Below are 25,378 nucleotides of genomic sequence, written 5' to 3'. Positions count from 1 at the left end.
ATCCCCTCTCCTGGTAAACACCGATAGATTTACCCTAATCCCCTCTCTCGGTAAAGATCGATAGATTTACCCTAATCCCCTCTCCGGGTAAACACCGATAGATTTACCCTAATCCCCTCTCTCGGTAAACACCGATAGATTTACCCTAATCCCCTCTCTCGGTAAACACTGATAGATTTACCCTAATCCCCTCTCTCAGTAAACATCGATAGATTTACCCTAATCCCCTCTCCTGGTAAACACCGATAGATTTACCCTAATCCCCTCTCTCGGTAAACACCGATAGATTTACCCTAATCTCCTCTCTCGGTGAACACCGATAGATTTACCCCAATCCCCTCTCTCGGTAAACACCGATAGATTGACCCTAATCCCCTCTCTCGGTAAAGATCGATAGATTTACCCTAATCCCCTCTCCGGGTAAACACCGATAGATTTACCCTAATCCCCTCTCTCGGTAAACATCGATAGATTTACCCTAATCCCCTCTCCTGGTAAACACCGATAGATTTACCCTAATCCCCTCTCTCGGTAAACACCGATAGATTTACCCTAATCTCCTCTCTCGGTGAACACCGATAGATTTACCCCAATCCCCTCTCTCGGTAAACACCGATAGATTGACCCTAATCCCCTCTCTCGGTGAACACCGATAGATTTACCCTAATCCCCTCTCTCAGTAAATACCGATAGATTTACCCTAATCCCCTCTCTCGGTAAACACCGATAGATTTACCCTAATCCCCTCTCTCGGTGAACACTGATAGATTTACCCTAATCCCCTCTCTCGGTAAACACCGATAGATTTACCCTAATCCCCTCTCTCGGTAAACACCGATAGATTTACGCTAATCCCCTCTCTCCTGGTAAACACCGATAGATTTACCCCAATCCCCTCTCTCGGTAAACACCGATAGATTTACCCTAATCCCCTCTCTCCTGGTAAACACCGATAGATTTACCCTAATCCCCTCTCTCGGTAAACACCAATAGATTTACCCTAATCCCCTCTCTCGGTAAACACCGATAGATTCTAATCCCCTCTCTCGGTAAACACCGATAGATTTACCCCAATCCCCTCTCTCGGTAAACACCGATAGATTTACCCTAATCCCCTCTCTCCTGGTAAACACCGATAGATTTACCCTAATCCCCTCTCTCGGTAAACACCGATAGATTTACCCTAATCCCCTCTCTCGGTAAACACCGATAGATTTACACTAATCCCCTCTCTCCTGGTGAACACCGATAGATTTACCCTAATCCCCTCTCTCGGTGAACACCGATAGATTTACCCTAATCCCCTCTCTCGGTGAACACCGATAGATTTACCCTAATCCCCTCTCTCAGTAAACACCGATTGATTTACCCTAATCCCCTCTCTCCTGGTGAACACCGATAGATTTACCCCAATCCCCTCTCTCCTGGTGAACACCGATAGATTTACCCTAATCCCCTTTCCTGGTAAACACCGATAGATTTACCCTAATCCACTCTCTCGGTGAACACCATTAGATTTACCCTAATCCCCTCTCTCGGTAAACACCAAAGGATTTACCCTAATCCCCTCTCTCGCTGAACACCGATAGATTTACCCTAATCCCCTCTCTCAGTAAACACCGATAGATTTACCCTAATCCCCTCTCTCGGTGAACACCGATAGATTGACCCTAATCCCCTCTCTCGGTGAACACCGATAGATTGACCCTAATCCCCTCTCTCGGTGAACACCGATAGATTTACCCTAATCCCCTCTCTCGGTGAACACTGATAGATTTACCCTAATCCCCTCTCTCGGTGAACACCGATAGATTTACCCTAATCCCCTCTCTCGGTGAACACCGATAGAGTTACCCTAATCCCCTCTCTCGGTGAACACCGATAGATTTACCCTAATCCCCTCTCTCGGTAAACACCGATAGATTTAACCTAATCCCCTCTCTCAGTGAACACCGATAGATTTACCCTAATCCCCTCTCTCAGTGAACACCGATAGATTTACCCCAATCCCCTCTCTCGGTGAACACCGATAGATTTACCCTAATCCCCTCTCTCGGTAAACACTGATAGTTTTACCCTAATCCCCTCTCTTGGTAAACACTGATAGATTTACCCTAATCCCCTCTCTCGGTGAACACCGGTAGATTTACCCCAATCCCCTCTCTCGTTAAACACTGATAGATTTACCCCATTCCCCTCTCTCGGTAAACATTGATAGATTTACCCTAATCCCCTCTCTCGGTAAACACCGATAGATTGACCCAAATCCCCTCTCTCCTGGTAAACACCGATAGATTTACCCCAATCCCCTCTCTCCTGGTAAACACCGATAGATTTACCCTAATCCCCTCTCTCGGTAAACACCGATAGATTTAACCGAATCCCCTCTCTCGGTAAACACCGATAGATTTACCCTAATCCCCTCTCTCCTGGTAAACACCGATAGATTTACCCCAATCCCCTCTCTCGGTAAACACCGATAGATTTACCCCAATCCCCTCTCTCGGTAAACACCGATAGATTTACCCTAATCCCCTCTCTCCTGGTGAACACCGATAGATTTACCCTAATCCCCTCTCTCGGTGAACACCGATAGATTTACCGTAATCCCCTCTCTCGGTAAACACCGACAGATTTACCCGAATCCCCTCTCTCGGTGAACACCGATAGATTTACCCTAATCCCCTCTCTCCTGGTAAACACCGATAGATTTATCCTAATCCCCTCTCTCGGTAAACACCGATAGATTTACCCTAATCCCCTCTCCTGGTAAACACCGATAGATTTACCCTAATCCCCTCTCTCGGTAAACACCGATAGATTTACCCTAATCCCCTCTCCTGGTAAACACCGATAGATTTACCCTAATCCCCTCTCTCGGTAAACACCGATAGATTTACCCTAATCCCCTCTCTCGGTAAACACCGATAGATTTACCCCAATCCCCTCTCTCGGTAAACACCGATAGATTTACCCTAATCCCCTCTCTCGGTAAACACCGATAGATTTACCCCAATCCCCTCTCTCGGTGAACACCGATAGATTTACCCCAATCCCCTCTCTCGGTAAACACCGATAGATTTACCCTAATCCCCTCTCTCGGTGAACACCGATAGATTTACCCTCATCCCCTCTCTCAGTAAACACCGATAGATTTACCCTAATCCTCTCTCTCGGTAAACACCGATAGATTTACCCTAACCCCCTCTCTCGGTGAACACTGATAGATTTACCCTAATCCCCTCTCTCGGTAAACACCGATAGATTTACCCTAATCCCCTCTCTCGGTAAACACCGATAGATTTACCCTCATCCCCTCTCTCCTGGTAAACACCGATAGATTAACCCCAATCCCCTCTCTCGGTAAACACCAATAGATTTACCCTAATCCCCTCTCTCCTGGTAAACACCGATAATTTACCCTAATCCCCTCTCTCGGTAAACACCGATAGATTTACCCTAATCCCCTCTCTCGGTAAACACCGATAGATTCTAATCCCCTCGCTCGGTAAACACCGATAGATTTACCCTAATCCCCTCTCTCGGTAAACACCGATAGATTCTAATCCCCTCTCTCGGTAAACACCGATAGATTTACCCCAATCCCCTCTCTCGGTAAACACCGATAGATTTACCCTAATCCCCTCTCTCCTGGTAAACACCGATAGATTTACCCTAATCCCCTCTCTCGGTAAACACCGATAGATTTACCCTAATCCCCTCTCTCGGTAAACACCGATAGATTCTAATCCCCTCTCTCGGTAAACACCGATAGATTTACACTAATCCCCTCTCTCGGTAAATACCGATAGATTTACCCTAATCCCCTCTCTCCTGGTGAACACCGATAGATTTACCCTAATCCCCTCTCTCGGTAAACACCGATAGATTTACCCTAATCCCCTCTCTCGGTGAACACCGATAGATTTACCCTAATCCCCTCTCTCGGTGAACACCGATAGATTTACCCTAATCCCCTCTCTCAGTAAACACCGATTGATTTACCCTAATACCCTCTCTCCTGGTGAACACCGATAGATTTACCCCAATCCCCTCTCTCCTGGTGAACACCGATAGATTTACCCTAATCCCCTCTCCTGGTAAACACCGATAGATTTACCCTAATCCACTCTCTCGGTGAACACCATTAGATTTACCCTAATCCCCTCTCTCGGTAAACGCCAATAGATTTACCCTAATCCCCTCTCTCGCTGAACACCGATAGATTTACCCTAATCCCCTCTCTCGATGAACACCGATAGATTTACCCTAATCCCCTCTCCTGGTAAACACCGATAGATTTACCCTAATCCACTCTCTCGGTAAACACCAATAGATTTACCCTAATCCCCTCTCTCGCTGAACACCGATAGATTTACCCTAATCCCCTCTCTCCTGTTAAACACCGATAGATTTACCCTAATCCCCTCTCTCGCTGAACACCGATAGATTTACCCTAATCCCCTCTCTCGGTGAACACCGATAGATTTACCCTAATCCCCTCTCTCGGTGAACACCGATAGATTTACCCTAATCCCCTCTCTCGGTGAACACCGATAGATTTACACTAATCCCCTCTCTCCTGGTAAACACCAATAGATTTACCCTAATCCCCTCTCTCGGTGAACACCGATAGATTGACCCTAATCCCCTCTCTCGGTGAACACCGATAGATTTACCCTAATCCCCTCTCTCGGTGAACACCGATAGATTTACCCTAATCCCCTCTCTCGGTGAACACCGATAGATTTACCCTAATCCCCTCTCTCGGTGAACACCGATAGAGTTACCCTAATCCCCTCTCTCGGTAAACACCGATAGATTTACCCTAATCCCCTCTCTCAGTAAACACCGATAGATTTACCCTGATCCCCTCTCTCGGTGAACACCGATAGATTTACCCCAATCCCCTCTCTCGGTGAACACCGAAAGATTTACCCTAATCCCCTCTCTCGGTAAACACCGATAGATTTACCCCAATCCCCTCTCTCCGTGAACACCGATAGATTTACCCTAATCCCCTCTCTCGGTGAACACCGATAGATTTACCCTAATCCCCTCTCTCGGTAAACACCGATAGATTTACCCTAATCCCCTCTCTCGGTAAACACTGATAGATTTACCCTAATCCCCTCTCTCGGTGAACACCGATAGATTTACCCTAATCCCCTCTCTCGGTGAACACCGATAGATTTACCCTGATCCCCTCTCTCGGTGAACACCGATAGATTTACCCTAATCCCCTCTCTCGGTGAACACCGATAGATTTACCATGTGAGGTTTGATGTTATCTCTGTTGTCTGCAGCTGTTCTGATGACACAGTGAGTTTATGAAATAGGTGGTTGAGCCCCAGAGGAAGATTGCAGGTTCCATCCTTGGTCTGTTTTAATCAGCTGGTCATCCCCATACCTATTACTGAGGAGTCAGGGCCGTCTGGGGCAGCCCCATTAGCAATGGGAAGGACTGCGAGCAGTCTCTGGATTTCTCCCTACGCCCTGCAATATGGTATTCACTTCATGAACCTCAGGCAGTTGAAAGGCTGAGTGGACGTTGTTGGGATTCAAACCTGGGACCCTTAACCCCTTCGTCCAGCTCTCGACCAGCTGAGCTACCCAACGCTCTGAAGGAACGTAGACCTGTTGAGCTGAGATTATCGGGGCCCTGGGCCACTGGCAGAGCCTTGCACACAGTGTGTGGATCATTGGAGGTGTCCACAATTCTTGGTCCATTGCCATTAATGAATGGAAAATCACGGGCAGTGGGCCGACTATTTACTGATAAACTGCCCTCTGGGGGTGAGGTCCCATCGCTGGAGCAGGGACTCCGAAAATACCACCGCCCCCACCCCCCTTCAATGCCGCAACCAACTGGAGAGACATGCACAAGGATCAAACTTCGATAAACTCTGCACACGGAGACTCATTTGTATTTTTATTATAAAGCCGGACATGATCTCCTTTAAGGATGAAGTGAAATCATTCATTCAATGTGTATCTAATACGTGAGGTCATTACAGTGAACATAAAAACAAGTCTCCCACTCTGACCCGACTGAGTCCCACTCCCCACTCTGACCCGACTGAGCCCCACTCCCCACTCTGACCCGACTGAGCCCCACTCCCCACTCTGACCCGACTGAATCCCACTCCCCACTCTGACCCGACTGAGCCCCACTCCCCACTCTGACCCGACAGAGCCCCACTCCCCACTCTGACCCGACAGAGCCCCACTCCCCACTCTGACCCGACAGAGCCCCACTCCCCACTCTGACCCGACTGAATCCCACTCCCCACTCTGACCCGACTGAGTCCCACTCCCCACTCTGACCCGACTGAGTCCCACTCCCCACTCTGACCCGACAGAGCCCCACTCCCCACTCTGACCCGACTGAGCCCCACTCCCCACTCTGACCCGACTGAATCCCACTCCCCACTCTAACCCGACTGAGGCCCACTCCCCACTCTAACCCGACTGAGGCCCACTCCCCACTCAGACCCGACTGAATCCCACTCCCCACTCAGACCCGACTGAATCCCACTCCCCACTCTGACCCGACTGAATCCCACTCCCCACTCTGACCTGACTGAGGCCCACTCCCCAATTAATTCCTATCCCCTATGGACCCACAAATAACAAGAATTGCTTGAGACGGCCCTAAACTCTCCTCACATGAAACCTTTATCGACCTTTCATCTGGGTTGTATTTGAACTCAGGTGAAAGACAGATTTTCTTCTAAACCTCCCCAGTTTAGTAATAGAAGAATCTTTCTGTAACTTTACACACAGAGGAAAATATTCCCCAATTGATGTGATTTTCTTTATGGATCCTCTATCTCCTGTGGCATTTCTCGCCTGGGCCAAGTTAGCTGACCTGAGCACCAATCATTCTCGGCTCTCCCTGGGCTGGGGGTGAGTCAGACTCTGAGCTATGGTTCCTGGTCCTGATCCCTCGCCCGTGTGGGAATCCGGTGGGGCCCGGGTCAGGCTGAGCTGTGATGCCTTCCACAGTCGAATAATAGCTTGCCAGCAGTCCCCGTGCAGGCTGATATATGAAGGTCGGCCGTGTGGGAAAGATACTGAAGGTACTCGGGCTCTATTGGAATCAGATCAGAGCAAGGTATCAATACCCCTGTGTCGAGAGAAGGGGAAATGTTGATAAAGGTGAACGATTCCCCTGCGGGATTGTGGAGGGGGCGAGTCAGAGGATATACTGTTTCGTAAAGAGGGGTGTTATCGGCAAGATATGAGGGGGGAACGTGTCCCCAGAAGGAATTGTGTACTGTATGCAAAGCCGATAACACCTTCTCGATATATCACCTTGGATTTCAGTATTTTCATGTTCCAGTTATAATTGTCGAATGTTTATAACGTTCTCCCTGTCTATTATTAAAAGTGCTGGCTCTGATCACTCTCGATCCCAGAACCGGGCAGTCCAGGCTTGTAGTACCTGAGGACCTGACCATGGTGGACGCCAATGATCTGAGCCAATAACCTAAACAACGTCTGCCAGGGGTATGAGCAGTGCACCTGCGTTCTGAGCAGCCAGGGATTCACCTCAGGGAATCACTACTGGGAGATGGAGGCGGCCAACAAGACCGACTGGGACTTGGGACTGGCCCAGGAGACGGCCAACAGGAAGGGGCAGATCACGCTGACCCTCGATTGGGTAGTGGACCATCTGTCAGAGGTACGAGCACATCTAAGGGGCTCTGACCTCACCCTCCACTGTCCTCAAACTAACAACCAAGCCCAGGAAGATCAGGGTCTATGAGGGAGGACAGGTGTCCTTTTACAATGCTGATGACATGTTCCATCTCTGCACTTTTTCACTCACACGTTCAAAGACAAACTGTTCCCTTTCTTTAATCCTTGGTTGAACAAAAGTAGGAGAAACACGGAACGTCTTTTAAACGGCGTCATTTGAAACTGTAATGAGTTAACGGGGCCGAATTCTCCTGGAGAGGTAACGGGGGGCTCACGACACACGTCGTTATTAATGCACAAATCGGCCAGCAAGGTCAGGGGATTAAGAGACACACCGTGAGATGCAAATCTCCGGAATTTGCTGGTCGATTTACGCCGTTCCACCATTTGCTTCTCACGACCTCAACCTCCGTTATTTTTAAGAACTTGCTGGATTTGCACATTAATCGCCCGTTAAACTCGCCTCAAAGTCAGGGCTGGAACTTAACATCGTAAATACCCTCTTAACAATGTGATAATTGTTAATGCTAATCAATCTCTCCAGCCCAGAAAGGGGACGATTTAAACAAGTGAATCTCACCCGGCAGGTAGTAAATTCTTCTTCGAGATTTTTAAAATTTAAAATTTTACTTTTTTTACCTTACTTTTCCTTTCTGTCTCTTTTTAATCCAATCTTTTCTTCCCACTTTATTTCTCTTTCAGTACCTGATTTGACACTAATTCACCCTCCTTCTCTGTCGTTCCTCTGATTCTTTCTCAATCCAAATTGGACATGAATTTAGATTTGAGGTTAGGATCAGATCAGCCATGATCTTATTGAATGGCGGAGCAGGCTCGAGGGGCCAATTGGCCTACTCCTGCTCCTATTTCTTATGTTCTTATGTTATGTTCTTAAATCTCAATGGTTAAGGTGATGGACTTTTGGTCTCGACGGTCACTGAGGTCCCAGATTCCCCGTTGCCCTCTCCGTGCCCGTTATCAGCTCGCACTTCCAGAAAGTTAACTGTACACGAGGTGATATCCAGTATGGGGTTATCGTTAAGTCTTTTCACACTCGGCCTCTGTAACCATCTCCCATCACCATAAGCATCAATTATATGTTGCCCACTTAAACCGTATTAAGTAGGCCGACCATTTCGGGCAGTTCAAACAGCTGTTCGCACATCTGTAAAGGGCGATCACCTGTCATTATGTCCTTCCAGGCAGCCCCCGCTGCCATCTGTCACCCCCCCATCCCGCCCCCCTCCATGGCCGCTATAACTCCTGCGATTACTTCTCACAAATATTGACCTGCTGTGGTGGTGGAGTGGGCCGGAGGTGAAACTGGCCAGGACCGCTGCGTGTTTCAGCCCGAACTCCAGAACCTCTTTAGCAGAACGCTCCCCGTGTCCCCACTCGGAGCAGTAGATACGCAGAGTAAACTCTCATCACGAGTAATGAATCTTACATCAATCGGCTACTTTCGAAACTTCACCAGGAAACCCACCCCGGCTGCAATGGCGAGAGTAGAGTAAAGGGTCACACTCACAGCATGGCAACGGCCAATCACAAACCAACAATTGATGCTGTCGCCAGTGTTTAAATCTAAACTTGAGTGAAGTGAGTTTACAAAATATATCTCGAAAATACCAACAGGTTTCAAGAGGCCTGACCCTGATCAGTGTGAGGATACAGCACAAACCCTCGCCATGCTTCCCACCACCTCCAGGGGCTCGGCCATCAGGTCACATCGTCCACCGCGAATAGCAGGTGAATCCCCCTCGCACAAACCCGTCTATTATAAGTGGTGGGGACTCGACCACCACCCAACGGTGTCAGCTATGGCTCAGTGGGTAGCACTCTCCTCTCTCAGTCACAAGGTCATGGGATCAAGTCCCACTTCAGAGACTTGAGCACAAAATCTAGCCTGACACACCGAGTGCAGTAGTGAGGGAGCTCTGCACTGTCGGAGGGACAGTACTGAGGGAGTGCTGCACAGTCGGAGGGGCAGTACTGAGGGAGTGCTGCACTGTCAGAGGGGCAGTACTGAGGGAGCGCTGCGCTGTCGGAGGGGCAGTACTGAGGGAGTGATGCGCTGTCGGAGGGGCAGTACTGAGGGAGTGCTGCACTGTCGGAGGGGCAGTACTGAGGGAGTGCTGCACAGTCGGAGGGCAGTACTGAGGGAGCACTGCGCTGTCAGAGAGGCAGTACTGAGGGAGCGCTGCGCTGTCGGAGGGACAGTACTGAGGGAGTGCTGCACTGTCGGAGGGGCAGTACTGAGGGAGTGCTGCACAGTCGGAGGGCAGTACTGAGGGAGCACTGCGCTGTCAGAGAGGCAGTACTGAGGGAGCGCTGCGCTGTCGGAGGGACAGTACTGAGGGAGTGCTGCACAGTCAGAGGGGCAGTACTGAGAGAGTGCTGCACTGTCGGACGGTCAGGACTGAGGGAGCGCTGCATTGTCGGAGGGGCAGTACTGAGAGAGTGCTGCACAGTCGGAGGGGCAGTACTGAGAGAGTGCTGCACAGTCGGAGGGCAGTACTGAGGGAGTGCTGCACAGTCGGAGGGCAGTACTGAGAGAGTGCTGCACTGTCGGACGGTCAGTACTGAGAGAGTGCTGCACTGTCGGACGGTCAGTACTGAGGGAGCGCTGCACTGTCGGAGGGTCAGTACTGAGGGAGCGCTGCACTGTCGGAGGGGCAGTACTGAGGGAGTGCTGCACTGTCAGAGGGTCAGTACTGAGGGAGTGCTGTACTATCTGAGGGACAGTACTGAGGGAGTGCTGCACTGACGGGGTGCCATCTTTCGGATGAGATGTTAAACCGAGGCCCTGTCTAACCTCTCTGGCAGACGTAAAAGATCCCATAGCACTATTTCGAAGAAGAGCAGGGGAGTTCTCCCTGGTGTCCTGGCCAATATTTATCCCTCAACCAACATCACTGAAAAACAGATGATCTGCTCATTATCACGTTGCTGTTTGTGGGATCTTGCTGAGTGTAAATCGGCTGCCATGTTTACTACATGACAACAGTGACAACACTTCAAAAGTACTTCATTGGCTGTAAAGGTTTGGGACGACCTATGGTCGTGAAAGGCGCTATATAAATGCAAGTACTTTCTTTCAATCCAATTGTCCCCTCTCGGTGGGAGCGAACCTTTGGCTTAACTGTAGAATTCTTGCCCCTGAGTCAGAAAGGGCAGGGTTTGAGCCCCAGTCCCAGCGAGTGGAGACTCACCCTGAATTCTGGGTTGACATCTAGCAGAATACTTGCCTCTGGTGTGTGGGTGTGGGTTGTGGGAACTTTTGCTGTATAGGACAAACCACAGCTGGTATAAACATGGGTATGGCCAGGTACACCATGGGCTAGATAGAGTGAATCTCCCTCTACACTGTCCCATCAAACACTCCCAGGGCAGGTACAGCATGGGTTAGATACAGGGTAAAGCTCCCTCTACACTGTCCCATCAAACACTCCCAGGGCAGGTACAGCACGGGTTAGATACAGAGTAAAGCTCCCTCTACACTGTCCCATCAAACACTCCCAGGGCAGGTACAGCATGGGTTAGATACAGAGTAAATCTCCCTCTACACTGTCCCATCAAACACTCCCAGGGCAGGTACAGCATAGGTTAGATACAGAGTAAAGCTCCCTCTACACTGTCCCATCAAACACTCCCAGGGCAGGTACAGCACGGGTTAGATACAGAGTAAAGCTCCCTCTACACTGTCCCATCAAACACTCCCAGGGCAGATACAGCATGGGTTAGATACAGAGTAAAGCTTCCTCTACACTGTCCCATCAAACACTCCCAGGGCAGGTACAGCACGGGTTAGATGCAGAGTAAATCTCCCTCTACACTGTCCCATCAAACACTCCCAGGGCAGGTGCAGCATGGATTAGATACAGAGTAAAGCTCCCTCTACACTGTCCCATCAAACATCTGAAGATGGAGCACGGGTGATATTCTGGGTGGTCCTGGCACGTACACCATTTAAGAGTTTGCAACTTCAGGAGAATATGGGAGGAGAATGGAAGAAAATATATCGTTCGTGGAATTAACTACTGAAAATGGATCTTGTTGGTCAGCAGGTGAGGAACCTGCTGTTCTCTGCTCGTCTCTGACATTGTCTGTCTCTGCTGGACTCTGTCGCTTTCTGCTGGTCTCTGCCAGTCCCTTCTGGTCTCTGATATTCTCTGCTGGTCACTGCAGAACTCTGCTGGTCTTACTGGTCTCTGCCGGTCACTGCAGGACTCTGCCGGTCTCTGCTCATCACGGCAGGACTCTGCCAGTTTCTACTGGTCTCTGATGGGCTTTGCTGGTCTCTGATGGGCTCTGCTGGTCTCTCCTGTTTTGCCTCTTGCTCCAGAAGCCAATTCCGACGATGATGCCAAGAAGAGTGAGTGAGACGGCTGCTGCTCCAGTCCCAATCCCGACATTCGTGCCTCCTTCTGTCGCCCTCTCTATTGAATTTTAAAATGATGTTGATCAATAATTATTTCCTAATGATTTCATTAGGTGCTTCATTAAGCTGCACACTGGTACAGTACATGTCTGATAGGGTAATGAACAATTTAAAATGGATTGAAACATGCCTAACTGGCTCCATTACAAATAATAAGCAGAATACAACTAGTTACCATTCATTAATCTCAGAAACAGGGCAGTTCCTGACTAGTTACAGAGTTTAAAGTGCAATTCTGTAGTCAGCAGATTAAATCAACACACGAACCATCTGATATCAGGGATAGAGGCTGCAGAATTACACACTGTAAAATAACAGTGCAATGCCAAGGAGGGGAAACTATTGGCCATTTCTTTACACAGATGATGGTTGCACATTGCAATGTTTGGCCACAGGGAGTGGTTGAGACAGAGACCATTGTATGTTTTAAGGGAAGGGTGGCTAAACATTCGAAGCTCAGGGAGATACAGGGCAGTGAGGTTAGTTTGGGATTGATACAGGACTGTGGGGAGAGAGTGGGGCAGTGGGATTAGTTTGGGATTGATACAGGGCTATGGGGAGAGAGTGGGGCAGTGGGATTAGTTTGGGATTGATACAGGGCTATGGGGAGAGAGTGGGGCAGTGGGATTAGTTTGGGATTGATACAGGGCTATGGGGAGAGAGTGGGACAGTGGGATTAGATTGGGATTGATACAGGGCTAAGGGGAGAGAGTGGGACAGTGGCATTAGTTTGGGATTGATACAGGCTCTATGGGGAGAGAGCGGGACAGTGGATTAGTTTGGGATTGATACGGGGCTATGGGGAGAGAGTGGGACAGTGGGATTAGTTTGGGATTGATACAGGGCTATGGGGAGAGAGTGGGACAGTGGGATTAGTTTTGGATTGATACAGGGCGATGGGGAGAGAGTGGGGCAGTGGGATTAGTTTGGGAATGATACAGGGCTATGGTGAGATTGGGGCAGTGGGATTAGTTTGGGATTGATACAGGGCTATGGGGAGAGAGTGAGGCAGTGGGATTAGTTTGGGATTGATACAGGGCTATGTGGAGAGAGCGGGACAGTGGGATTAGTTTGGGATTGATAAAGGGCTATGGGGAGAGAGTGGGACAGTGGGATTAGTTTTGGATTGATACAGGGCAATGGGGAGAGTGTGGGGCAGTGGGATTAGTTTGGGAATGATACAGGGCTATGGGGAGAGAGTGGGACAGTGGGATTAGTTTGGGATTGACACAGGGCTATGGTGAGAGAGTGGGGCAGTGGGATTAGTTTTGCATTGATACAGGGCGATGGGGAGAGAGTGAGGCAGTGGGATTAGTTTGGGATTAATGCAGGGCTATGGGGAGAGAGTAGGGCAGTGGGATTAGTTTGGGATTGATGCAGGGCTATGGGGAGAGAGTAGGGCAGTGGGATTAGTTTGGGATTGATACAGGGCTATGGGGAGAGAGTGAGGCAGTGGGATTAGTTTGGGATTGATACAGGGCTGTGTGGAGAGAGCGGGACAGTGGGATTAGTTTGGGATTGATAAAGGGCGATGGGGAGAGAGTGGGGCAGTGGGATTAGTTTGGGATTGATACAGGGCTATGGGGAGAGAGTGGGGCAGTGGGATTAGTTTGGGATTGATACAGGGCGATGGGGAGAGAGTGGGGCAGTGGGATTAGTTTGGGATTGATACAGGGCTATGGGGAGGGCGCGGGGCAGTGGGATTAGTTTGGGATTGTTACACGGCTATGGGGAGAGAGTGGGGCAGTGGGATTAGTTTGGGATTGATACAGGGCTATGGGGAGAGAGTGGGGCAGTGGGATTAGTTTGGGATTGATACACGGCTATGGGGAGAGAGTGGGGCAGTGGGATTAGTTTGGGATTGATACAGGGCTATGGGGAGAGAGTGGGGCAGTGGGATTAGTTTGGGATTGATACACGGCTATGGGGAGAGAGTGGGGCAGTGGGATTAGTTTGGAATTGAGTCAGGGCTATGGGGAAAGGGCAGTCTCTCCAATTGAAATCCTCCCACTCAGCAGAGGCCAGGGGTTAAATCTGGGACCCTCTGGTCTGTCCGTCTTTGTTCCACATTGGGCAGGTCATTTACCAATTGTGCTATTGGGTAAATTGAAGGGGATTTTGCTCAGTGTAACACCGTGAAAGGTGGGCATGTGCTATTGAAAGAGAAAAGGAAGAGGTGTATTTATATAACACCTTTCATGAGCTCAGGATGTCTCAAAGCACTTTACAGCCAATTAAACTATTTTGAAGTGTAGTCACTGTTGTGATGTGGAAAACCCGGCAGCCAATTTGCGCACAGCAAGATCCCACGACCAGCAATGTGATAATGATCAGATCACTTTTTTTATATTCATGTTTATTGAGGGATAAATATTGGCCAGGACACTGGGGATAACTCTCCTGCTCATCCTCGAAATAATGTCATGGGATGTTTCACCTCCACCTGAGATGGCAGTTGGGGCCTTGACTTAACATCTCATCTGAAAGATGGCACCTCCCACAGTGCAGCTCTCCCTCAGTACTGACCCTCCGACAGTGCAGCTCTCCCTCAGTACTGACCCTCCGACAGTGCAGCTCTCCCTCAGTACTGACCCTCCGACAGTACCGCACTCCCTCAGTACTGCCCCTTTGACAGTGCAGCGCTCCCCCGAAGGATGCAGAGACATGGGGAAGGACCCTGCGGCACAGGGAATGACCTTGAGGCACAGGGAATGACCTTGAGGCACAGGGAATGACCTCGAGTCACAGGGAATGACCTAGAGTCACATGGGAGGATCCAGAGAAGTGGGGAAGGACGCAGAGACACAAGAAAGGACCCTGAGGCACAGCAATGACCCAGAGGCACGGGGAAGGATGCAGAGGCACAGGGAATGACCCTGAGACACAGGGAAGGACCCAGAGGCACAGGGAAGGATGCAGAGGAACGGGGAATGATCCAGAGGCACGGGGAAGGACCCTGAGACACGGGGAATGATGCAGAGGCACGGGGAATGACCCAGAGGCACGGGGAAGGACCCAGAGGCACGGGGAAGGATCCAGAGGCACAGGGAAGGATGCAGAGGTACGAGGAATGATCCAGAGGCACAGGGAAGGACCCAGAGGCACGGGGAAGGACCCAGAGGCACGGGGAATGACCCAGAGGCACAGGGAATGATCCAGAGGCACAGGGAATGACCCAGAGGCACAGGGAAGGATGCAGAGACATGAGGAAGGATGCAGAGGAACGGGGAATGATCCAGAGGCACGGGGAATGACCCAGAGGCACAGGGAAGGACCCAGAGGCAAGGGGAATGACCCAGAGGCACGGGGAATGACCCAGAGGCACAGGGAAGGACGCAGAGGCACGGGGAATGACCCAGAGGCACAGGGAAGGATGCAGAGGCACGAGGAATGATCCAGAGGCACAGGGAAGGACCCAGAGGCACAGGGAAGGATGCAGAGGCACGGGGAATGATCCAGAGGCACGGGGAAGGACCCAGAGGCACAGGGAAGGATGCAGAGGCACGAGGAATGATCCAGAGGCACAGGGAAGGACCCAGAGGCAGAGGGAAGGATGCAGAGGCACAGGGAATGATCCAGAGGCACGGGGAAGGACCCAGAGGCACAGGGAATGATCCAGAGGCACAGGGAATGATCCAGAGTCACAGGGAAGGACCCACAGGCACGGGGAAGGACCCACAGGCACGGGGAAGGACCCACAGGCACGGGGAATGATCCAGAGGCACAGGGAATGACCCAGAGGCACAGGGAAGGATGCAGAGGAACGGGGAATGATCCAGAGGCACAGGGAATGACCCAGAGGCATGGGGAAGAATGCAGAGGAATGGGGAAGGACCCAGAGGCACGGGGAAGGACCCAGAGGCACAGGGAATGACCCAGAGGCACAGGGAATGACCCAGAGGCACGGGGAATGACCCAGAGGCACGGGGAAGGACCCAGAGGCACGGGGAATGACCCAGAGGCACGGGGAATGACCCAGAGGCATGGGGATGGACCCTGTGGGCCCCCAAGACACGGGGAAAAGCCCTGAGGACCCCCCCCCGATTTGCCACTCACCCCAGGGTACGTTGATCCCCCGCAGGAGGCTGGCGTGCTCGATATGACAGGAGTAGCTCTTCCTGTCGTCTCCACTCAGCTCGATCGTTTTCAGTACCCGATAGGTCATATCCTGGTTGGGCAGCACGTCACTGGATTCAATGTCAGCGATCTCCTCGCCATTCCCCAACCAAGTCACCTCGATGGCCCAGGGGTAGAACCCCGACACAAGGCAGGAGACCCTTAGCACTCTGTCCCCGTCACTCCTCTTCCCAATAAACACCTCAGGGGCGACTGAGAGATTTAAACAAAGAGTACAATCGGTGACAAGTTCTCTTCTTTTGCCTTCATTTCTTCCCCGCCCACCACCATCAATTTTCTCGGCCTGAAGGCAGATGACTGATGCTGAGAGACAGCTGGAGTTCACCGGAGTTCAGCTGAGGGGTCACCTGATAGAGGTCGTTAAGATTATGAAAGGGTTTGATAGGATAGACGTAGGGAAGATGGGCGCTAAATAGGGCCGTGTAGCGCCCGTTGTTTCGGCGCGAGACGGCCTCTCCGACATCCAAGATCGCATCTCGGATGCGCACGCACATTTCCTGCGTGACGTGCGCCAGACACCATCTTGGTATCGGAGTTAGCGCAGGCGCAGATAACGAACACTGGAATCATGTAAAGTAGGGAGAAAATGGCTTCAATCAGTGTGCAAAGCTGATTTAAAGTGATAGACACCATTTCGGGACTTAACGCTCAACTCAACGCACAATCTTAACCCCGACCATCTGAACGTGTCTTACAGTTCCTGGAGGACCCCCCACCAGCGCTATTTAAAGGGACCATGCAGGATTTACAGGTTAGTTGCTGGATTATTGCTTCTGGCTGCGGAGACATTTGTAACTGTTTTCGGAGGTCTCCTACATTTGAATACGAGGACACGGGGACATCGCGAAACATTTAGAGCCAGGAGGTGCAGGAGTGAAGTTAGGAAATGCTTCTTCACACAAAGGGTGGGAGATGTTTGGAACACTCTTCTACAGACGGCAGTTGATGCTAGCTCACTTGTGAATGTTAAATCTGAGATTGATAGATTTCTGTGAACCAAGGGTATTATGGGATATGGGGCTAAGGTGGGTATATGGAGTTAGGTCACAGGTCCACCATGATCTCATTGAATGGTGGAACGGGCTCGAGGGGCTGAATGTCACTGCCACTTGCTGCCTCTTGATATGCGCCACCTTCTCCTGTGTCTGGGTGATGTGCCTGTCATGGTTGAATAGCTGCCAGTGTGTGTGGCCTGTGAGTTGTGGGTGGACGGCTTGAAACAGTGGTAATGTGTGAGGGTGAGAGGAAGCATCTGATGGGAAGAGTTGAGTACTGATGGAAAGAGTTTGTTGGTATGTGGGTGATGGGGGTGTCGTGTGTGGAGCAGTTGGTTGGAGACACCACTTGACAGTTGACCTTACTCACCTTGACCACTCATGTCAAAGCATTGAACTTCTTCCTGCACTGTATCCATGTTCATGATGCTGTGAGCCTGGCATTGACTTCATCCCCCACTGCCTCCCACTGCCTTTTGGATATCTGTCTGGAGGGCCTCTTGCACCCCCCCCTCCCTTCCCCCCACTGCGGAGATAGGATGTCCCTCCTTCTGTCCACCTCTTGCACCAAGGCCTCTAGTGCATCAGCAGAGAACCCTGGTGCATGCACTCTCACAGGCCTGGTACCAACTAAGGTCGGCAGATTGGTGAGGTCTGGTGTGCAGATTGGAGGATGTGGGATTTAGTAGTGCGCAACCTTTATTCAATGTTTTAACAGAACTCATCAGTGTGTTAACATAGGGATGGGACCTGCATTTGTGTTTTACATGTGCGATGTCTGATCTCCGTTCAGACTCCGTGCAGACTGTTATTTTCAGCAAATAACAGGTACCAGCTCCCTTTAAGAGATTTCTGATAAACATCCTCCCTTTAAGAGATTAGACTCCCTCTGGTGGTGGAAAGTGTGAATTGCATTGATTCCAGGTGCAAGGCCTGGGATGGAACGCTGATCGCAGGTCGGTCCTCGGGTGGGTCGAAACTTGCATCCTGCCTGCGCCGGGACCATTGGACACGGGGTAAAGCACATCACGCTGCCCCCGCCCAAAAACGGCCACATCCAAATTTTTCCCCCGATGTTTCCACTTGTGGCAGAGGCCAGAACGAGGGGCCATAAATATAAGAGAGTCACTAATAAATCCAATGGGGAATTCAGGAGAAACTCAGAGAGTGGTTTGAATGTGGAGCTCGCTCTCACAAGGAGTAGTTGAGGCGAATAGCACAGATGCCTTTAAGGGGAAGCTGGATAAACACATGAGGGAGAAAGGAATAGAAGGATATGCTGATCGGGGGAGATGAAGTAGGGAGGGTGCAGCAATAACACTGGCATAGACCTGTTGGGCCGAATGGCCTGTTTCTGTGTTGTAAATTCCATGTAACGGGTCACGTTCCGGTAACGCACACAAGCACCCAGTGTTCACGAGTGAGCCTTCACAGTGAGGACCAGGACGCTATTCAACCATGGGGGTATTACAACTTAGTTGAACCCCGTTCTCACCCGATGTCAACACGCACGGGCTTTCCAGCCGGGGAGACTGAGTAGGTCATCGGATTTAGGTCACCTGCCCGATTATCTCCCCCATCCCGACCCCACCCACCCCAAGGGGTACTGAGGCCAGGTGCAGACTGGGAATATAAACTTTGCCTGTCCGGCACCTCCAGTTCCCGCTCGCTCGAGGTACCTTTCCTCTGTAGTGCTTCTCGCCCAGCCCGAAGGTATATCAGCAGCCACTTCACACAGTCCTTTTCCAACAGGGTCTTGAAGTATTTGTTCATGAAGGTGTTCGCATTCCACCGGTCTGCTAAAGTCTGGAACTCTGGATTCACCGCAATCCAACTCAATCTGTCCTTGTCAAAAACATACGCGTCCTCCCCGTCATATCCAAACTTTATAAACCCCTCCGTGGAGTTGTCGCTGTTCAGTTCGCAGCCACACATTCCCTGGACAAAGAAAACACCTGGAAAAACAACTCAAGTCAATTGAAAATGTGAAAAGGGTTCGATCGGGTACATACAACAACAACAACTTGCATTTATATAGCGCCTTTCACGGAGTAAAACATCACAAGGCACTTGACAAACAAAATTTGACACTGAGCCACATAAGGAGATATTAGGACAGGTGACCAAAAGCTTGGACAAAGAGGTAGGTTTGAAGGAGCATCTTAAAGGAGGAGAGAGAGGTGGAGAGGTTTAGGGAGGGAATTCCAGAGGGACTATTTCCTCAGGTGGGGGAATCAAGATCTTAGATTTAGAGCCAGGCCATTTAGGAGTGAAATCAGGAAGCACTTTATCACACAAAGGGGAGTGGGAATCAGGAACTCTCTCCCCCAAAAGGCTGTGGGATGCTGGCGGCCCATTGGAGCTTTCAAGACTGAGATTGTTAAATTTTTGTTAGGTAAGGGTATCGATGGATAGGAAGCAAAGGCTGGAAAATGGAGTTACGGTGCAGATTAGCCATGATATAAATGAATGGTGGAGCAGGCTCGAGGGGCTGAATGGCCTCTTCCTCTTTCGATGCTCCTAAGCAGCTGTGTTACGTTGAGGTTCCATTTATGTCCTGCTGTCTTGGACTTTAACCTTAGCAATAGGTTAGATTGTCACAGAGAGTCATCGATCTCTGGAATTTCAACGGGATGAGAACAGATCTGGTCCCGGGTAAATCGGAATCAAAGATTGTCAGGCAAAACTGTAATTGAACAGTGGGCGGCCTTTAAAGAGGAGATGGTTCGGGTACAGTCTCCACGAGGGGGAAAGGGAGGGCAACTAAAGCCAGAGCTCCCTGGATGACAAAAGAGATAGAGAGTAAGATGAAACAGAAAAAAGGGGCATATGACAGATATCAGGTTGATAATAAAAGTGAGAACCAGGCAGAATATAGAAAGTTCAGAGGGGAAGTGAAAAAGGAAATAAGAGGGGCAAAGAGAGAGTCTGAGAATAGACTGACGGTCAACATAAAAGGGAATCCAAAAGTCTTCTGCAGGCATATAAACAGTAAACGGGTAGTAAGAGGAGGGGTGGGGCCGATTAGGGACCATAAAGGAGATCTACTCATGGAGGCAGAGGAGATGGCCAAGGTACTAAATGAGTAATTTGCATCTGTTTTTACCAAGGAAGAAGATGCTGCCAGAGTCTCGGTAAAGGAAGATATAGTTAAGATACTGGATGGGCTAAAAATTGATATAGAAGAGGTACTGGAGGGCACAATTCTAAAAGGGTACAGGAACAGAGAGATCTGGGGGTATATGTGCACAAATCATTCAAGGTAGCAGGGCAGGTTGAGAAAGCGGTTAAAAAAGCATCCTGGATCCTGGGCTTTTTAAAAAGAGGCATAGAGTACAAAAGTATGGAAGTCATGATGAACCTTTATAAAACACTGGTTCGGCCACAACTGGAGTATTGTGTCCAGTTCTGGGCACCGCACTTTAGGAAGGATGTGAAGGCCTTAGAGAGGGTGCAGAATAGATTTACCAGAATGATTCCAGGGATGAGGGACTTTAGTTATGTGGATAGACTGGAGAAGCTGGGGTTGTTCTCCTTGGAACAGAGACGGTTGCGAGGGGATTTGATAGAGGTGTTCAAAATCATGAAGAAACTATTCCCATTGACGGAAGGGTTAAAAACCAGAGGTCATAGATTTAAGGTGATTGGCAAAAGAACCAAAGGTGACTTGAGGAAAAACTTTTTTACACAGCGAGTGGTTAGGATCTGGAATGCACGGCCCGAGGGGATGGTGGAGGCAGATTCAATCGTGGACTTCAAAAGGGAACTGGATAAGTAATGAAAGGAAAAAATTTGCAGGGCTACAGGGATAGGGCAGGGGAGTGGGACGAGCTGGATTGCTCTTGCATAGAACCAGCACGGACTCGATGGGCCGAATGGCCTCCTTCCGTGCTGTCACCTTTCTGTGATTCGATGAACAAGTTGCCTGCATGCACAGTGTGTGTGGGTGGACTGCAAGTGTTGGAAAGGGGACTGGCGACCAATAGAAAGTATCTCGAGTTATAGGAGGTGTGTGGGGTTAATGGGGACCAGTGATATCAGACACTGTGATCTCCTGCACCTTCCTCGATTCCCTGGGGGGGGGGGTCGCAGAGGAATCTCCCAGAGTGTTTGCTTTCCTAACTTGGCCTCAGTTTCATCCTCTTTCTTTGGCCTCTCCCAGGAGATTGTGTGACTGTGGGAGGGAGAGGGTGCTGATGGTGTGTGTGTGTGTGTTGTTTCACCGTGCCAAGACAGGACAGGCTTGATGGACCCGCCTGTCCTGATTTCATCTGTTTGTTAGTAACCCTGGCAACGCAGCTTTAGAAGAGGAGAAACAAGTGGCAGCGATGATTTCATTCCAACGTTCAAGGTGCTCACATCAAATCCCTCAGTGCTGCCCCTCCCTCAGTGCTGCCCCTCCCACAGTGCTGCCCCTCCCACAGTGCTGCCCCTCCCTCAGTGCTGCCCCTCCCTCAGTGCTGCCCCTCCCACAGTGCTGCCCCTCCCTCAGTGCTGCCCCTCCCTCAGTGCTGCCCCTCCCTCAGTGCTGCCCCTCCCACAGTGCTGCCCCTCCCACAGTGCTGCCCCTCCCTCAGTGCTGCCCCTCCCACAGTGCTGCCCCTCCCACAGTGCTGCCCCTCCCTCAGTGCTGCCCCTCCCTCAGTGCTGCCCCTCCCTCAGTGCTGCCCCTCCCTCAGTGCTGCCCCTCCCTCAGTGCTGCCCCTCCCACAGTGCTGCCCCTCCCACAGTGCTGCCCCTCCCTCAGTGCTGCCCCTCCCACAGTGCTGCCCCTCCCTCAGTGCTGCCCCTCCCACAGTGCTGCCCCTCCCTCAGTGCTGCCCCTCCCACAGTGCTGCCCCTCCCTCAGTGCTGTACTGGGAGTGCCAGCCGAGATTTTGTGTTCCAGTCTCTGGAGTGGGACTTGAACCCACAACCTTCTGAACTAGAGGCGAGAGTAAGAAGGTCGTGGTTTCAGGCCCCACTCCAGAGATTTCAGCGCATAATCTGGGCTGACACTCCAGTGCAGTACTGAGGGAGTGATGCATTGTCGGAGGGGCAGTACTGAGGGAGTGATGCATTGTCGGAGGGGCAGTACTGAGGGAGTGATGCATTGTCGGAGGGGCGGTACTGAGGGAGCGGTGCACTGTCGGAGGGGCAGTACTGAGGGAGTGATGCATTGTCGGAGGGGCAGTACTGAGGGAGTGCTGCACTGTCGGAGGGGCAGTACTGAGGGAGTGCTGCACTGTCGGAGATGCCGTCCTTCAGATGAGACGTTAAATCGAGGCCCCGTCTTCCTGTTCAAATGAACATAAAAAGAACCTATTGCTCCCATTTCTCCCTCAATCCACACCAATAAAAACAGATGAACAAATCAATCATCTCATTGCCATTTGCTGTGCAGAAAATGTCTGCCATGTTACTCCCAGATAGTGCCAATGACCAGGTCATCCCAAGTCATTTAATGGGTGTAAAGTGGTTCGGGACATTTCTCCGAGACAGGATAAGGCTCTATATGGATACAAATCCTTTCCTCCTGTCAGTCGATAGCTGCACCGGCTCTGTGAGGATACTCACTCGAGGCACCGTGTTGCTGTCGGTAAAATATCTCGGTGTTTCCTCTGACCAGACCATGGAACCCCGCCATTGTGATGGCGATGGCGTCCCAGTGATGGTTGTCGAAGGAGTCGGCCATCCACTGCTGTCTGGGCACAGTCCGCTGCAGGGTGCTGTCGAAATACACTATCTCATAGTCATCGAGCATCGCGACCAAGCTGTACTCGGGCATCTCGGCCCCGCCACGGCTCAGTATGTAGTAAAATGCGAGGATGTGGAAATCTGCAGGATCACAGACAGAAACCAGTCTCAAAAATGACGTTAATCATAAGTAACTCAAAGTGGAAACGGCTAATGCTGAGCCTGGTTAGACCATAAGACCATAAGAGATAGCAGCAGGAGTAGGCCATTCAGCCCCTCGAGCCTGCTCCGCCATTCAATGAGATCATGGCTGATCTGATTTTCACCTCAACTCCACTTTCCCGCCCTTTCCCCATATCCTTGCTGACCAAAAATTTGTCGAACTCAGCCTTGAATGTATTCAATGACTCAGCCTCCACAGCTTTTTGGGATAAAGAATTCCAAAGATTCACAACCCTCTGGGAGAAGAAATTCCTCCTCATTTCCGTCTGAAACGGGCAACCCCTTATTCTGAGACTATGCCCCCTAGTTTTAGATTCCCCCATGAGGGGTAACGTCCTCTCAGCATCTACCCTATCGAGTCCCCTCAGAATCTTGTATTTTTCTTAAGATCTCCTCTCATTCTCCTAAACTCCAATGAGTATAGACCCAACCTGTTCAATCTTTCCTCATAAGACAACCCTTCCATACCCGGAATCAACCTCGTGAACCTTCTCTGAACTGCCTCCAATGCAAGTATGTCCTTCCTTAAATAAGGTCACCAGAACTGTACGCAGTGCTCCAGGTGTGGTCTCACCAGCACCCTGTACAGTTGTAGCATGACTTCCCTGCTTTTATACTCCATCCCCCGAGAAATAAAGGCCAATACTCCGTTTGCCTTCCGGATTACCTGCTGCACCTGTATGTTGACTTTTTGTGTTTCATGTAGGAGGACACCCAGATCCCTCTTTACCGCAGCATTTTGTATTATTTCTCCATTCAAATAATATTTTGCTTTTTTATTTTTCCTCCCAAAGTGGATGACTTCACATTTTCCCATATTAGGCCACAGTGAGGACGTTGCGTCCGATTTTGGATACCATGTGTTGAAGAGGATGTCAAGCTCACGGAGAAGGTCGGGAAGAGATTTGCTCGGGCGATCCCAGGGAATCTGGTGGACAGCTACAAAAATGGAATGGCTAATGGAACGTTGGCCTTTATCTCGGGGGCTGGAATACAAAGGGGAGGAAGTTATGTTCCAGCTGTTCAGAGCTCTGGTCAGACCACATCTGGAGATACTGTGTTCAGTTCTGGGAACCGCACCTCAGGAAGGATAGATTGGCCTTGGAGATTTAGCAGAATGATACTGGGGCTTAGAGGGTTAAATTATGAGGACAGGTTGCATCGACGAGGCTTGTATTCCCTTGAGTGTAGAAGATTAAGGGGTGATCCAATTGAGGTGTTGGAGATGATTAAAGGATTTGATAGGGGAGATAGAGAGAAACTATTTCCTCCGGTGGGGGGAGTCCAGAACAAGGGGGCATAACCTTAAAATTAGAGCTCGGCCGTTCAGGGGTGATGTCAGGAAACTCTTCCACACACAAAGGGGAGTGGAAATCTGGAACTCTCTCCCCCAAAAAGCTGTTGAGGCTGGGGGTCAATTGAAAATTTCAAAACTGAGATTGATGGATTTCTGTCAGGTAAGGGTATTAAGGGATACGGAATCAAGGCTGGTAGATGGAGTTAAGATATGCATCAAGCCATGATGTAATTGAATGGCAGAACAGGCTCGAGGGGCTGAATGGCCTCCTCCTACACCGAGGTTCCGATGAGAGGCTTGAGTTATGAGAACAGACTGGGATTCTTTTCACTGGTACAGAGATAAGAACATAAGAAACAGGAACAGGAGTAGGCCATCCGGCCCCTCGAGCCTGCTCCACCATTCAACAAGATCATGGCTGATCTCCTACCTCAACGCCATTTTCCTGCACTATCCCCATATCCCTTGATGCCTTTAATATCTGGAAATCTATCGATCTCTGTTTTGAATGCACTCAATGACTGAGCCTCCACAGCCCTCTGGGGTAGAGAATTCCAAAGATTCACCACCCTCTGAGTGAAGAAATTTCTCCTCATCTCAGTCCTAAATGACCTACCCCTTATTCTGAGACTGTGACCCCTGGTCCTAGACGCCCCAGCCAAGGGAAACATCCTCCCTGCGTCTGCCCTGTCGAGCCCTGTAAGAATTTTGTATGTTTCAATGAGATCACCTCTCATTCTTCTAAACTCTAGAGAATACAGGCCGTGTCGACTCAATCTCTCCTCATACGACAATCCCGCCATCCCAGGAATCAGTCTGGTGAACCTTCGTTGCACTCCCTCTACGGCAAGTATATCCTTTCTTGGGTAAGGAGACCAAAACTGCACACAATACTCCAGGTGTGGT

General features: G+C 50.3%; 1 protein-coding gene across 1 annotated transcript; it reads right to left on the bottom strand.

The window, feature by feature from the left end:
• Positions 1-11,577: 11,577 nt before the first annotated feature.
• On the bottom strand, positions 11,578-22,903 carry LOC137310403 (major histocompatibility complex class I-related gene protein-like). Its single transcript, XM_067978236.1, has 4 exons — positions 22,834-22,903; positions 18,957-19,232; positions 16,202-16,474; positions 11,578-12,143 (listed from the first exon to the last, which is right to left on the bottom strand). Exons 1-4 carry the CDS (start codon positions 22,901-22,903, stop codon positions 11,953-11,955), a joined length of 810 nt encoding a protein of 269 aa, XP_067834337.1. The 3' UTR covers positions 11,578-11,952.
• Between the last annotated feature and the right edge of the window lie 2,475 nt (positions 22,904-25,378).

This window comes from Heptranchias perlo, unplaced genomic scaffold (genome assembly GCF_035084215.1).
Source record: "Heptranchias perlo isolate sHepPer1 unplaced genomic scaffold, sHepPer1.hap1 HAP1_SCAFFOLD_252, whole genome shotgun sequence".
In the NCBI taxonomy this organism is placed as follows: Eukaryota; Metazoa; Chordata; class Chondrichthyes; order Hexanchiformes; family Hexanchidae; genus Heptranchias; species Heptranchias perlo.
This window is presented reverse-complemented; position numbering and strand designations above follow the sequence as displayed.

Coding starts and splice junctions, on each gene's coding strand:
- LOC137310403 (XM_067978236.1), bottom strand. CDS start 22,903: ATGGCGGGGTTCCATGGTCTGGTCAGAGGAAACACCGAGATATTTTAC. Junction 19,233..22,833: donor ACAGCAACACGGTGCCTCGA/GTGAGTATCCTC, acceptor TTGTTTTTCCAG/GTGTTTTCTTTGTCCAGGGA. Junction 16,475..18,956: donor AGAAGCACTACAGAGGAAAG/GTACCTCGAGCG, acceptor TAAATCTCTCAG/TCGCCCCTGAGGTGTTTATT.